The following is a 17,118-nucleotide window of genomic DNA, read 5'->3' on the forward strand; positions in this document are numbered from 1 at the left end:
TGGGTAAAGGAGAATGGATGTCGGTTTAATATGGCAAAGTGTAAGGTTATGCATTACAGGTCTTGTGGTGGAAGAATAGTTGGTAAGGGTGTTAGAACTAGGTTTTTTGCTTGAAGAGTAGTGAATGAGTGAAATAAGTTTCTAGAGTCTGTTGTGGGTGCCATGACTGAATGAGTTCAAATCAAAGTATGATAGATACTGCGCAAATGTTGGATAGTTCTGGACATAATGTTTAGGGCCTCCTTCGATGAATGTAAGGACTCCTTGAAGTTGCCCCCATAATAATAATAATAATAATAATATAGGGGTAGTGAGGTGGACAAGAGGGTGGTTGATTGAGAGATATCAGAGAGTAGTTTATTCAGGAGTAGAGTCCAGAAGAAGTCCTGTGACTAGTGGCATGCTGCAGGATTTTGTTCTTGGACCACCTACTGTTTAATTTGTACATTAACGATATAGCAAAGGAATCTGAGAGGAGCTGTTCAGTTGTTAGCTGATAATAATGATGCAAAGTTGGGCAGAGCAAATGTTAAAATTTTGTAGGATAGATTGGGCAAAGGAGAATGGATGTCAGTTTAACATGGCAAAGTGTAAGGTTATGCATTTTGAGGTTAAAAGATTACCAGCTGTTTATCACATTGATGGAACTGTATTCTAGGAAATTGATGAAGTCAGAGTTTTGGGAGTGTTGGAGGATAGGGAGTTGAAGTTTAGGCAGCACATAGCAAAAGTGGCTAAAGTAGCTAATCAGATTACTTGGTTACTGAAGAATAGTTTGACAAGCAGAGAGAAGCAGGTTATTGTTCCTCTTTATCAAGTCTTGATAACATCCCATCTTGACTGCTGCATGCAGATCTGGGTGCAAGGGTTTCTTGGTGATGAAGAGATGGAAAGGATCCAGAGGTGAGTGACAAAGATGGTAGCAGGCCTTTGAAATGAATCTTACAAGAACAGATTGAAGATGATTTGTGGGTTACAGAAACTGGTTGATAGGTGGAAAAGGGGTGATGAGATTGAAGCATGCAAATTACTGAAGGGTTTTTACAAGATTAATTCAGAGGAAAATTTTCAGAACAGTTCTTGGTGGTAGGAGAACTAGGAGCCATCCTAGCAAACTGAGTAAGAGTGTAGTCAGCAATGGTGTTAGAGCTAGGTTTTTTGCTTGGAGAGTGGTGAATGAGTGGAATAGGTTGCTAGAGTTTGTTGTTGGTGCCATGACTGTGAATGATTTCAAAGCAAAGTATGACAGATCCTGTGCAAATGTTGGATAGCTTGGCTTGATGTTTAGGGCCTTCCTCAATGAGCCTAAGGACTTCTTGGAGTAGATCATAATAATTATAATAAGGTGGCTGACTGACATATCAAAAAATGGCGGTGGAATGCAAGTCTGTGAGATTTAATTTGACCAGTGGTGTACTACAAGGATCAGTCCTTGGTCCACTATTGTTTAATCTCTACATTAATAACATTGGGAAGGAGTTTACTGAAGACATACTGCTATTTGCTGATGATGCAAGGATAGACAGGATAATCAGGAATGCTGCTAATATGCAGTACTTGCTGAATGATTTGAATAGGCTGGAATTGTGGGTATGTGAAAATGGCTATAAGTTTAATGTTAGTAAAAGTAAGGTCATGTACTTTGGTGTGATTAGATAATGCATTATTTGCATTATTATTAGTAGTAGTAGTATTACGTGATACCTCCAATCCAAGGAGTCAAAAGACTCCTTGGATTGGAGGGCACCTGCTCTACAACTGTCTCCACCACCAAGAACGAACTTCATTAACTACACCAACAGCATCTACTTCCCTGCCACCATCACTAGTATTTTCACAGACCATTACAAACATCCATGCCCATGGCAGATTCTAACCTGCAACCTTTTGGCTGGAGAGCAGATACACTAACTACTCGGCCAGCCAGGCTGGCGATTATATTGGTGGGAATATGCTAGAATAAACTGATCTGACTAAGAATCTTGGAGTTTTAGTAAATAGGAAGTTGAAGTTCTGGGACCATGTAGAAAGGATTGCAAATTATCAGAGGATAATTGGAATGCTGAAAAGAATTCCAATTATATCTCATAGAAATTGAGAATGCTATCAAGAATGGTGGTGGGAGCTAGATTTTTTCTCTCATAGAGTGGTACATGATTGTAATGGATTGCCATTGGAGATAATGAGTTTGGGTAGTGTGAATGAATTCAAGAACAGGTATGACAGCTGGTGTGGGCAATGTGTGGTGTTGCTCAATGTTTCCCTGACTACCTGAAAGTCTCTCTACAATAATAAATATAGAGGTATTATTGCATATTTAATAGGGATGGAAAAACAAGAGTTCATCCTTGAAAAATGTATAAGAATCAAGTAGTAAGGAAGTGAAAAAGGAGATTTTTTTGCATGGCTGAGTGGTTAAAGAATGGAATCCATTACAAGAATGGGTAGGGGAGTGCTTCAGTGGTGTATATTTTCAAGCAAGATATGTGTTATGGGAGGCAAGATTTTTTTCAATGCAAGTGTATTATGGACTTTGAGAGTTTGGTCTTCGTGTGATGAGTCTTCTTACCACATCAAGGGCTATTCTCAAAACTACAAAGTATGTTCTTTAGAATTATCCTTTGTCATCATCATATTCCTGGCATGTACCTTCAGAGGATGTACAGGATATTATGATAGTGCTAAATGAAAAGCTATATCATTACTAACTTCCTATCGACAATTTTCTTCCAAATTAATCTGTTATCTGTTAAAACTTGAATATTATCAGATCTTATATTTCTATCTTAAGGCCCTTTTTACTGTATCAGTCCACCTAGATCTTGTCTTCCTCTTGGTCTTTTTCCTGCCAGCCTGACAAAGAACACTTGTTTAACTAATCTTTCCTCTCCCATTTTCTGTTTAAGTAACCATACAACCTGAGATTAGCTCTAACACATTCCTGAATGTTAACAATATTAAGTTCTTTCCTAATATCCTCAATTTTTAATATGATGTTGCTATTGATGCCATCTGTTCACTTCCTTAATTTTTATCAGAACTCTCATATCTGTGGTCTCGTCTTTGGTCAAGTGTTTTATTTCTAACCCAGCTGTCAGATCCAGTAGTTAAAATTGGTTTGAACACTGATGTCAGAAGAAGAAAAATAGGAATGGCTAAAACAGCAGTAAGAGATCTCCATGGGAACAAAGTTGAGGATTTTGGATGCTGCTTTTTTCCAGCAATGACTTATGGATGCGAGACTCTGAACTTAAAGAAGTCTAATGGGAAAAGGATGGCTGTTTTTGAAATGTGGTGCTACAGAACGTTATCAAAAATTATGGAGACAACTACTGTGTATTAGAGCCAAACTTTAGTTTAATATAAACCAAAATGAACACTTGACGTTTCAACTTTCATATCAAGATCATTATCTGGAGTGTACACATATATATATACAAAGAAACAAGTTGCACTGCAATCTACATGGTTTGCTAAAGTTACTGACCAACAGTTAAAACAATTATTGGCCTGACCTCTGGTGAGGGAAAGAAAAAAAACCTTTACTACATCAAAGCTAGAGTCCTATTATTATTATCTATTTGGTTACAAAAGGCTGTTGAGAATATCATATACTGAAAGGCAGACATATGGATGGTGCTAGAAAGGAGCAGTAGGAATTTAGGGATGCTTAACCCTTTCACGACAATGGGACATATGTGTCCCCCACATAAAACCCTGATTGTGTATGTAAACCAAAATAATGTCAATATTTTTTTCCAGCAAATGTGTAATCTGGAACGTATTTTTGGTAATTTTATTACTGAAAACCCTACGTTAGCACCACCTGTCAAAAGAAAGTTTTGCAACAAATCGTACGTTCAGAGCACAGCGTATTCAGAACTTTTCATAAGTGTTTCTGCATAGAATATTGTTTGTTATATGTTTATGGTGTAATATTTTCATTTGATGGTAAGTAAAAGTATTATTATGTTTTTCGATAAAATTTTGAAATAATATTCCATAAAAACTAGTAAAAACAAAGGGACATCGTTGTCCCTGTGGACGTAAAGGGCCGTATTTTACAAGTAAATTACTCGTTGTTGTAATTTATTGTTGTAATCGGTGTTTTTTTATTTATTTTATCCACTTTTGTATTTTATTTGTCTTTTTATCATTACTGACATGTCGAGAAAAGAGTGTGAGCAGTTTGAACTGAAAGATAACGAAATTTTGCAGTGTTTAGTAGCAGAAAATAGTGACGATGAAGGTGTGCTAGAACTCGATGAGGAAGACCGGGTATTTATAACTCAGGATGTGGATGCAGGGGTTTCTATGGTTGAAATTGAAGACCACGTTGCACAAAACACATTGGAATTATCAGCAACAGAACCTGAAACAGAAAACAGACCACAAGTAAGTGGCCCTACATTCATATGTACCAAATAGCTTTCCTGATGTTGATTATATCTTCAGAAAAGTTCAGATTTGCAGAGACAGAGATGAAGATTCGTTATTGATGCCCATTGAAATTTTTTATTTGACAACTAACTTCGAAGATTTAGTTAGAAAAATAAGAGTTGAATCTGTACGGTACACTGAGCAGAATGATACACAATACACAGTTGATGATAATGAAATGAAAGCCTCTCTCGGTATGAATTCGGTGATTATCATGTTTTGCCATCATTGAGAGATTACTGGTCTATTGATCCAGATATGGGCATTCCCTTATTCAAACCTATTTCTACGCATTACATTTGCAATGAAATTAGAAATAGGTTTGAAAATATCTGCAAAAACTTACACTTTTGCAACCTTTACTATCCTGCCTCAAGTACAGACAGGTCATAGCTCGATCTTTGATTGGCGATTTCTTTTCAAGGAAGAGGGCCATACCTACGACAGTGACAAGTACAAAATGTATATTTCTGAAATGTTCCATGCCTTCACATCCCATGGTGAAAGCAAATACACGTAAAAGATGTGTAAACTGTGCTAAAAATAAAATTGAAAATCGCACTAATAACACTTCCACTACATGTAACGTTCACCTATGCTCTACAGACGACAGAAATTGCTTTGCTGAATACCATAACTAAAAGACTTTATTTGCTCATTTTTATTTATTTACGATTATAGTGTTTATCTTTTTTACGTCCATTGTTGTTTTTGTTGATTTATGTACTGTTATGTTTAGTAAAATGTAGTTGAAGCCAATACATAAATGTTAGTAATTTTAATTTATTTGCAACCCTTTACGTCCATTGGGACACGTGTCTCATGAAATTCTATAAAACTTACGATTTTTTCCAACATAATGATGATGTTTTATGTTAAATAGATACGTAATAAAGTCATTTTAATACCTAAAAACTTTGTATTACTTCATAAGTCCTTCTGTTCTTGAAAGGGTTAAGAATATTGACAGAAGAAAGTTTAAATACTTTGGACACATTGAAAGGATGGAAGGTAAAGTTCCTGGGGAAAAAAAATAGATGGGCGGTGTCTGTAGTGACAGATCTTCAGAGAGTTGAAGTCTCCAGAAAAGCATACAACAGGACCACATGATGAGGACTGGTGTGGCACATCTCCAAGCATCTGAGTGACCATACAGCGTCTGTTAATGTCCATTGAACAGATGGATGGACTTCCTGCGATACCAGGCTTGCTAATTCTGTTATCTATTTTTCATATTTGCTGTCTTCACTTAAAACTGTGCAGGTAGCTGAAATGTTTTACTTGTTCTATAGGTTCTCCATTCAGGATGCAGTTGATATTTTCACTGTTTCTGCTTATTTTTTCATTGTTTTTGTCTGTTTATTGCTGATATTCATACCAAATTTAGTACAATAGTTATTCAGTTTAGTCAGGAATCTTGACACATGTACATTGGATTTATTTAGAAGTATAACATCTGCATAAAGTAAAGTTGAGAGTAATATTTCCAATTTTGATATCAGGTTTAATAAAACATTTCCTTCATAATGTGATCCATATGTATGATGAATAATATTGAAGATAATGTACATTATTGTTTCACATCTTAGACGATAGAAATATAAGATTTGATAATATTGGAATGTTGACAGATAACAGTTTAATTTGGAGGAAGATTGTTGATAGGAAGTTAGTAATGATGTAACTTTTTCATGTAGTATTTGTCATAAGTCCTGTATACCCTGCTGAGGGCGCGCGCACACACACACACACACACACACGCGTGTGTGTGTGTGTGTGTGTGTGTGTGTGTGTGTGTGTGTGTGTGAAAGAATGATCGTTAACTCAGTTAACATACATATTTTTATAAAGAATTGAATGACTAGAACTGAGATTTAAGTAAAAAGGTTTTAATATAAAAACACGACTAGTTTCGGCTTGTAACAGTCTTCATCAGGTGACATTATACTGAAAAAACACTGAAGCTTACATAAACTATGAACATCATAGAGAGTCTGCATAGTCAGCCCCATCACTTCCCTCCTCATAAGCTTGGAATAATTTCCACCTTGGGACATAGAGCCCGTTCTCTTCTGGATGACCCAAATGAACTTCTTACAGAAATAAACCATCTCAAAACTTCTTTCGAAGTTATTGGATATTCCAAGAGAATCGTTGAAAGATTCCTTCTTAATCCTCCTAGACATCACTCAGAAGAAACAAATAGATTCAAAGGCAATATATCTATTCCTTACATAAGTACAGTTTCACATAAATTAGCAAAAGTTCTAAGAAAATACAATATCAGAACCTTGTTCACTCCACTTCCAAAGATCTGTTTCTTAATAAGCCACCCAAAACCTTGTCATCATCAACTCAAATACTCTGGTATATAAAATATTGTGTGATTGTGATATTCCTTATTTTGGGCAGAAAGACAAATCTGTCGAATTGCGTATGGAAGAACACATGAAGGACATTACTTACAAGAGACAGCGAGCCAGTGCATTATCAAGTCATATCCTTTTCTCGGCTAATCCTAATGATGAAAACCAAAGTCACAAAGTCTGCTGGAAAAATCTACTAACATCTTCCGTTGCAATGATGAACTAGAGAGAAAAATCGTGGAATCTAGAGAAATCATCTTCAATCTTTCCTGTTCATCTAAATAATAACTTGAGCTACAACCTCCCAGATTGTCATTCAGCTGTAATTATGTACTGGCTTTCATGAGATGCTACTAGCACGCACTTTCTCAACAATACAACTAACGAAAGAACAGCTTTAAATACAACCACAACGATTTAATGTCAATTATGTATAGAGACTCTATATGATGTTCATAGTTTATTTAAGTTTCAGTGTTTTTTCTTTTTTCTTTCTCTTATAATGTCACCTGATGAAGGCTGTTACAAGCCGAAACTAGCCGTGTTTTTATATTAAAACCTTTTTACTTAAATCTCTGTTCTAGTCATTCAATTCTTTATAAATATATATATATATCAGAAATTTGATAATGATGAATTTTGATATTAGGTTTATTGCCACATTCCATGATAATGTACATCCATGTCTGACAGCTGAGTTAACATCAAACCATCTTCCTGTATCTGTTCCAATTCTAACTGCTGACTTCAACTCAAATACTAACTATTGCTTGATATAATGTCCCATTGACACCATATAACTAGTATTTTGAAGAGCTTTCCTCTTGGCACAAGGTGCCAAGAGGAAAGTGTGCCTTTTCCAGATCTAGAAAACTTAAATTGCAGATCCTTGTTATATTCCCATGATTTCTCAAACTAGTTTTCTTCAAGTGAAATCTGGTTGTTCGGCCTGAGTTTAGGTTGCTCTTCACCAAGCTTTGCTTCCAGAATTCTTCTGAACCGTTTCTCAAGTATACTTGCATAGACCTTACCAGGAACACTCAGTAGGGAATTACCTCTGTAATTCTCACATTTAGTTTTATTTTCTTTTTTTTATAAATGGATACTGTGACAGCTGGAATTCGACTCTCTGACCAGGCCTGCTGAATTATGCATTGTAACCACTGTAAATCTTCATATTTCCTACCTTCATATTTGAGCATTTTGGGTTTTAATAGCTTTTTCTACTTCAAATACTAATATGTATTCCTGATTGCATTTCTGTTGAATGTTTTCTTACCACCATGCTGCCACTGCTTGTTTCATTTAGCAATCTCTGAAAGTAATTATTATTAAGAGATTACTCCAGACATCTAGAATATCTTCATTTGTCATGTCACCTTTATCATCTCTGATTTTTTTTTCAGTACTCTTTCCTCCATTTCTAAACTTTTTCAATAGCCTCCGGAATATTTCCCACCTTCCTGATATTTATTTTTTATATTCTTACCAGAGTCTTCTCATGACTTTTGTCTAGCTAGTTTTACAGACTGCATCACTTTCTTACATTTGGCTTTGTATTCTCTAAGAGCACAAGCTAACTCATTTACCAGCAACTTTCTGTATGCTTTCTTCTTTTCCTCTGCTATTTCTTTAACTTCCTGAGTTCACCATGGAGTTCTGATTTTTCTATCCTTACAGACAACCTCACCACATGCCTCTCTGGCTGAATCAATCAATGTTTTCTTCAGGATTTGCTACTGAATCTCTAAGGTTTGGTTCTTGTTTTTAAACAAATTCACATCTAAAAGCTTCTCAACTTTGATTTTTTAAACTTTCTTACATAATGTTCTTTTCAACATGAAATTCAGTTTCATTCTGCTAAGAATAAATGGTGATCTCTACTAAATTTATATCCTCTCTACACATGTTCTGATCCAATGGGGAAACATCACTGTCAACAATAACATAGTCTGTGAGACTTTATTTCTTGCATCTTCTTTCCATGTGAATTATTCTTTCTTGCTCTTAAGTGAAGATGTTCTCAGCTATTATCATTTTCAAGATCCAATCCTGAATTGTGCCAATCACTGATAGTGGCATTTACATGAAAGTCAATGTTGTCATGGTGTTGTTTAGGATAACGGTTGTTGTTAAACAATTTTTCAGCAAATATTAATTGCTGACTACATCATTACTAATGTTACCCATTTCCTTATCATTTATTTACTATTTTGCAGCATTAAAATAAAAAAAAGTAAAACTCCTGGTTAAAATTTTTAGGTAAATATCAAAAAAGTTTAACATATATAGTAGCATCGTACCATTAAAACTTTGTATATATACAAAGTTTTAATAGTATGATGCTACTTTTCATATAGCCCTTGTATGTATTATTTCGTTTACCTTGCCGTATGAATTTCAGTGTTTTATTAATAATCTGTATATTATTTCAGCTACGTTTACTCTATGAATGTAATCCCATGGCTTACATAATTGAAAAAGCTGGAGGTACTGCAACCACTGGAAAAGTTCCCATCCTTGAAATACAGCCAGAAGATATTCATGAAAGAGCTCCTATCCTTTTGGGTTCAACAGAAGATGTCAAAGAGATCGTTGATTTATATCAGAAATATATGTAGAAAAGTTGAGAAGCTTCTTTACATATATTTCTCATAATAAGATGAGAGATAAATAATATAATTAATCTCGTCTTATTTTATACAGAAAGAAGTGACTGTAAACTAAATCTTGTTACTGAAACTAAACATTAGTTGCAGTAACAAGATTTGTTTATTGAAGTCAGTTCACAAAAAAGAAAGTTCTTCTTATACCTGTACTTTAATAGTAGCAGATTAGTAACTGTGAAACATGAAGTTCTTATTGCCATGCTCAACTCTGTCAGTATTGCACTTATACACATTTGAGAGAACATCAATCATAAAACAATCATAGCATCAGAATAGAGAAAGATGTTCTCCCCCCATTTTTTTTTAAATCTCCAGAAAAATGAGTTTATTACTCACTCCCATACTTGACTTACTGTGAATGCAAATACCACTGTGGCATAAATGTTTTTGAAATGTCTTTAAGGGTAATTGATTTGTTGTTGTCATCTAGTGTGAGATCTTTCCTTCTATTATTTGAAGTGGTTTAAAAAAGTTCCATGTTTGGTCTCTAGAGTGGGATTTTGAGATTGTTTGCAAGTATCTTTAATGCACTGTACGTTGTTGGGTATGACTATAAGAACTTTGCTATATATAAATAACTGAAAGCAGTCATATAATGTGAATTCTCCTCATTTCCATAAAAAAAAAAAAAAAAAAAAAAAATAGCATTTTCAACTTTAAAGCAAATTATACTTCAGAAACAGTTGCTTTTAAGTAGCACTCTTTTAGAATTACACAAAAGCTACTTCTTTTTATCTGTTGACACAGGTGTTTTTCCATTCCATTGTACCACTGCCACCTAGAGGAATGAAACAATATATATGGTATGTGCAAGCATTGAATAACTGACACTATTATATCATAATTCACAAAACATGTATATATACTTAGTGTGTTTAATAAATTTGTTGTCATGATCTTCACAGAGACATTTAAACATTTGTTTCTACATTTAAACATGAAAATGCAAATACTGCATTTTCATGTTTAAATTTTGAACTGTTCTGCATAAAAGTTTTTATGCAGAACAGTTCAGAAATAATCATGTTAAGAAAAACTTATACAGCTTAAAACTACAAACCAAGCATACATTAATTCTGAAAGCTTGGGCATTACTGTACCTTGTAATATATGTACTTAGTTCTTAATTAGTAATTTGGCATATCAGATTTAAAAATTTTTATATATTTTTTATACATCCAATTAATGAAAAAATGAGAGAAGAGTACTTAAGTTTGGAATAAAGTATTTTTAATGTTTGTATTTTAATGATTGTTTTTACTTTTATTAAATAAAATGATTCCAGGAACTTTCTAAAACTACCTCATATTCTCTTTACTGGAAAGGAGACTTCTCAAGATAGTTGCTCCTTTAAATTAGCATTTCATCAAAATATTAAGAAGGTACTAATAATTAAAAATGAAATTATAGAAACTGGTGTTTTTATTATTATTATTTAAGATCATGTAATTACAAGACTCAGTTCATGACTGCTGCTGTTATGTTGTAAATATATCTGAGAAGATCATATATATTTGTACAGTTCACTCTCACTATTTCAAACACCATAAGATACCCACTATAACAAACTATTAATTAATCAACCTCCTTACTGGCCAAAGTGAATGACATACACAAACCAACTTAGGATTTTTCAAGGACCAAAACACGAGTGGCTATCTGCCTTTTGTCATGTAATTACCCCCCCCCTCTGCCATTAATCCCTTATAAAATAATCTATTAGCCTTAGTAATGAATTTATTTAGTAATGGTAAATATGCCACCTTCTATTTTTCAAATCAGTGCAATGGAACAAGATGTTTTTCTTCATTTTAGTTGTTGGATCGTAACTCTGCTCAATTACGTTTTATCTTCTTATTATTATCTCTTGTCATAAATTCAGTTTGTTGAGGGCTGATATATCAATCGAATGTGAAGAATATTTATATTATACTGCACCACTCCATATTCAGAAACTGCAAAAGCAACTTAGATAAATCAACCTTCAACTGTATCAGGTTATTATAAAGCTGAATTTAGGCCGAGGTTCATATTTTCATTATATAGGGTTCCCGCTGAGATTTGAATTATTTTAATGAGCGGTGCAATGAAAAAATCAGGCAAATTCAAGATTCGATTCAAACAAAATTATTTAATGCAGTGACACATAAATTACATCATAACACAATATTCCAACAGGGACATTATGATTGAACGAATATAGAGCGCTCATTAAGTCACTGGTATACTACTCAGCTGAGCTTAAACTTTATAATTAAAGATTATATTATACAGATATTATCCTTCTTATTACAAAGAGCTTATATCACAAGTCTACTCTGATTAAGGTTACATTTCAGAACAATTTTAAATATCAAATCAGTTCAAGATATTCAGAAGAATGCAACTCATGAACATTCAGACGTTCAATTCGTAATTCTCTAGGCTCAGTTAATCAATTTTAGTTCATGTATGTTTGAGATTCCTATATCACAACAAATAGGCTTCACAGTATTCTCATTCAGTTAATGAACACTTAATTCAATAACATAGCATTTATCATTTGAAGAGGGAAAAGTCTTAGCACATCACATATTAAATCTCGACTCGCTAAATACTGCAACTAGGAACGATTTACTTTCGGCGGAATTAATTTTCGTTACTTCTCGCTAAGTATAGTAAAGATAATCTTACCAGAATATAATTTCAACACAGCATAAGTAGATCAAACAACAATTTTTAAGTCCTTGCTGACTTTTACCATGTAGTAACACAAACTTAAAAGAATCTTCCATTTCCATGACTGATATATAGACTCGGGAGAATATAATCTTTATGCACTTGGTTTAAGTTATCTACTTATTTCTTCGTTTTTTCATACATATTAACCTATTTCACTGCTAGGCATTGGGAAGTTTTGGTAAAAATTCCAACTCAGAAAAAGGTAAGTTAAAATACCAAGCGATTCCCGGTCCTTTAAATACCGTTTTCGGCATGTCAAAATTCCCCTCCAGTCTCTAGCTACTGTTCTCTATATTCTCCTACTCAATTCTGTTTTTACTTACGTTTCGTATCTACTCCTTCCTTTTTCCCGCCAAAAACTGGTTCTCACCGGTTTAGCTCACATCAACTTCACTTTGTGCATAGTATAGAGTAAACACACGCTAACTAAAAATAACATAATTTTTCATAGCAACCAATCAAGTGATACCACAAAGAATCAAAGAATCGTCTGGATATATCAAAATTACATATTACAGTTTCTAACATTATATTAAAGGAATTAAATTCACAAAATTAATGATATTTTAATACACAGCTTTTCATAACTAATTTATCCCAAACATATATAAATAAATAAATAGCGATTAACATAACTTGAAGAAATCACATAAATAGCAAATTAGAAGCATGAAACTATTAGTTAAAAAAAAAAAAAAATGTTGCTCAGGGAATGGTAGATTAAGTTGGACTCTATGAACTTTTTTTTCTTTCCCAAAAAATACCATTATATGGATCATCATGCTTCAGTTTTAGAAATGAATTTTTCTGTTTTTACAATCAACAAATGATGTTAAATTGCATTACTCACTTTCCAATTGTGAAACTTTTTAATATCAAAAATATCATACCCAATAATATTTCAGTAGAAATTCAGTCACTTTCATTGCAGCAGATGAGTTTGTAGGATGCTCATTCAAATAATATCCAGTACCTAACCACTGTCCGCATGGTTAGCCTAGTGGCTATGCGCTTCACAACCATATGCTTGGGGAAGGAGTGTCCCAGGTTCAAATCCTGTCAATGATGTGAGGAGCTCAAGGATCTTTCTCAGCCATAGCCAAGTTAGCTGGTCTTGGGCAGCAGGGTCCCCCCCAGTTTATCTGGGGTTTTTCATCCTGCAAGCAGGCAAACCCTGTGAACACACAGGCGATAGTCATAGGATACTTCCAGGAATAAGGAGTAACCAACCTATGCTGTAGGATTTCAGTTCCGAATGCCTACATAGTAAAAAGTGTAGGTCTACACATTAGCATAAAATTAGGATAGGACCTAACCACTATATGAAACATATCCTATACAGATTGATTCAAAAAAGCCCTAAATATTACTACTACTACTACTACTACTGCTGCTAGTTGCCATTTATGAAATAAGCTGTCTTAGAAATACTAGATAATAAACCTCTCTATTCAAGGAAAAGGATGAAAGCTTAAATTACTCTCACTACTATTGGGGGGGGGGGGGGGACCAACTTCCTCAGAAGTCACACTGATGAGCCCCACGCAATAATGCAATATACATCAGCAATGTCTTATTTCATTTTCATCCATATGAATGTTTAGCAGCCATCTTAAACAGAAATACTGATATTTCTTTTGCAGACTGATAATATAGTGTTCATGTGAGAATAATTTCTTCATTTATAATAATCACAGTTTCAGTTTTATTATTGAACATTTATTATCTCATATGATTGATTATCTTGGAAAAAACCATAAGACAATTGAAAACCTAAATCATTTGGGGGGGGGGGGAGCATGTGCTTACACATTTTTGGTTTTCTTCTTTGTACTGCAAGAAAATATTTAATGATAAGAAAAATGTATAATATTTTCTTTTTCATTGGGTTATCGTGTTAGAACCAAATGTTATTTACAGTATTCTTTTTTTTAAAAAAAAAGAAGTGCATGGGATTATTTTGCTTATTTTTCCCACCTGAACATAGAACAGTTTTAAGAATGACATTAATAATTGCTATTGCTTTAGTCACATGTGTTATGTAGAGAGCTTGGCTATATATAATTTGTTTCGTAGTTGTTTGTTTCAATTTCTAATTCACAAATCTTGGAAATGGAGAAGACTTCAGTACTGTAGATAACATTATGCATTATTACAAATGTCATGCTTTGTTTTCTATTAGAATTGTTCAACAGGTAGTAGGTCTAGGACAGAACCTTATAAGCATGAAATTACATTCATGAGTTTTTTTATTCTTATTCATACACACAGAAAGAGAGAGCAATTCATTTGTTCATTTCATTTTGTAAACAGAGCCATGGCAAGAGTACTCCAGTAGTAAAATTTTACTTTTAAAATGTACTATCTAAAGTTATTTCTTTTATTGAACTTATAAAGGAAGCAGTAATTAAATGCTATTTACTTCCTGCAGTACTTTTTTAAATATTATTATTTACTGATAAAATAAGAGTAGAAGTTAGGTAATGATGCCCACCAAAAACAACACTTCACTTATTTCCAGAAAGCAATAACATTACTTCATGACTTTCTGTCTGTAGTCAATGTTTCATTCAGTAAATTATATTTAGACTTGCCTTCAGGTATATTTGGCAATTGCATGTACTAAATTATGTGAAATATAAAAAAAAATGTGCTACATCTACACATAATGTCAATTTCCAAGATGTGATACATTAGTGGTTTATAATATACAGTAAAAATCTTACTGTTCATTTATACCAAATGATTGGACTTCACTAATCTTCACCCAAGTATTTAGTTAAATTTATTTTGATACTTGTTGGGTAATAAATAATACTTCTTGTACTACTTTTGGTAAAGTAATCAAAAAAACAGCTATGCTATTCATGCAAAGTTGGGTCATGTAATAATTAATCAAGCTGATTGTAGAGAGCTTATAGGATGATTTAAATAAGCTAGCAGTATGGGCAAAAAAATAATGGATGTCAGTTCAATGTGGAAAATTGTGAAGTTATGCATTTTGGGATTAAAACGTTACAAGCTGTGTACCACATTGATGGAATTGTACTCCAGGAGATTGATAAGGCTAGGGACTTGGTGGGAGTGTCGGTGGATAGAGAGTTGAAGTTCAGAGGACATATTGCTAAGGTGTCCAAGATATTTCATAGGATTACTTGGTTATTGAAGAACACACTAACATGCAGAGATGAAGTTATTCCTCTTTATAAGGCATTGATACATCCACATCTGGATTACTGTGCTCAGGTCTGGTCGCCTGGATTCCTTGGAGAAGAAGAAGTGGTAGAAAAGATTAAGGCAAGTGACTAAGTTGGTGAATGGTGTAAGGAATGCTCCTTACATTGATAGATTGAGAGTTTGTGGGTTGCAGAAGTAGATTGAAAGGCAGAGAAGAAGGATATGATAGAAAAATTTTTAAGTTACTAAAAGGACTTTATAGGATTGATGCAAGGGAAAACTTTTAGCAGTTAGCTAGTGGTGGAAGAACAAAAGGTCATCCCTGGAATTTAAGTAAAAGTGTTTAAAAGGTTGCAAGACTAGATTTTTTTGCTTGTAGAGTGGTGAATGAATAGAATGTGTTGTCTGAGTCATTTGTGAGTGCTTAGTCTGTCAACAAGTTCAAGATGAGGTATGATAAATATTGTGTGAATAGTTTGGGTTTCCTACAATGAATCTTCTGACTCAAAGGAGATGCCTGTTTAATAATAATACTAAATCTACTTTGTGTTCATCTATGCAAATAACAAGTTTTTAGGCAAGCCTACTTGCTAAAAATTATCTTGCTGTCACTTGGCATCAAGTGATAATATACACTAGTTTAATTTTTATGTGGGTGCTTGGCATGGGAGATTTTGAAATGCCAAAGAATGTGAATAAATTAATTTTAACTAGTAAAGATATACAGATTTTCATAATGCATTTTTAAAGCAAACAGAATACCTTTTCTGTTTACCACTGAGTCATTCCATAGCTGGTGTCATGTGGATGATGTAAGTATTCACAGTTAATTCTTTAATGACATGCTGCAGTTGAAATATATAAATGTAACTGCAGGATTAGGTATTGGTTATTATTCATCTTACATTTTAGCCATATTAACTCATTAACAACATTAAGATGTAATAAAAGAATGATATATAATGTTCACTATCTCTTGGTAGAGATAATAAACTATCTCCACCAAATATTGGTAGAGATGGTTTACTGCATTACTGATCTTCATCTAGAATTAATGCTGTTGGCAACTCTTCATTATAAGGTACAGGTCTGACATTAAATTGAAATAGCACATTGCAGCTTCACCTTTGATCAAAAGAAAGTAATTAAGATCCTTATGTTGATAAGGATCTTAATTAATAGATCTAATCTATAATTAAGATCCTTATGTTTTGTGATATTGGAACAGCTGTATCAATGTACAGACACTCCCCTGATTTATGCAAGAGTTACTGTCTGAAGACTTTGCATAACTTGAATTTTATGCATCAGATTTAACCCTCTCACCTGTTAATCACACTCCATTATATGATTGTTTACAGTACACATAAGCATTAGTACATGAACATGTTTTCAAAGGTTATTCTGTAAGTTTCATTCACAGGATGCACACATAAATTAATTTCAGTGTGTAATTTTTAGTGCAAAGTAATATTTTTATGCCAGGGTAAGTTATGTTTGAAATTCAGATGAAGTAGAGAAAGCTGATCGTGGCTGGCGAGCAGCGTTGTCCAAAAGGAGGGGAAGAAAGGCATGATCTCTTTTTTCCATGAGGAAATAAGGCAAGATCATATTTTAGTAGCATTAAAATTTAATAAATTACCTTCATTCATCTTAAGAATGGCTACATCAGTGTTTAAGGCATTAGCCATAGAGGAACTTGATGTTGGAGTCATCTGAGTACTGTATGGTCAACAAGCTATAAA

The 17,118-nt window shown here is 33.6% G+C and overlaps 1 protein-coding gene across 1 annotated transcript in view; it reads left to right on the forward strand.

The window, feature by feature from the left end:
- fbp (fructose-1,6-bisphosphatase) overlaps positions 1 to 10,888 on the forward strand; it is a 116,889-nt gene extending 106,001 nt beyond the window's left edge. The window contains exon 6 of the mRNA XM_090416178.1: positions 9,242 to 10,888. Coding sequence (XP_090272304.1) covers positions 9,242 to 9,427 — 186 coding nt within the window. The 3' untranslated portion in view covers positions 9,428 to 10,888. The remainder of the gene's footprint in view (positions 1 to 9,241) is intronic.
- Positions 10,889 to 17,118: the final 6,230 nt, after the last annotated feature.

This window comes from Typopeltis vanoorti, chromosome 3, assembly GCF_054136105.1.
Source record: "Typopeltis vanoorti isolate ZY-2024b chromosome 3, IOZ_Tvanoo_1.0, whole genome shotgun sequence".
Taxonomy (NCBI): domain Eukaryota; kingdom Metazoa; phylum Arthropoda; class Arachnida; order Uropygi; family Thelyphonidae; genus Typopeltis; species Typopeltis vanoorti.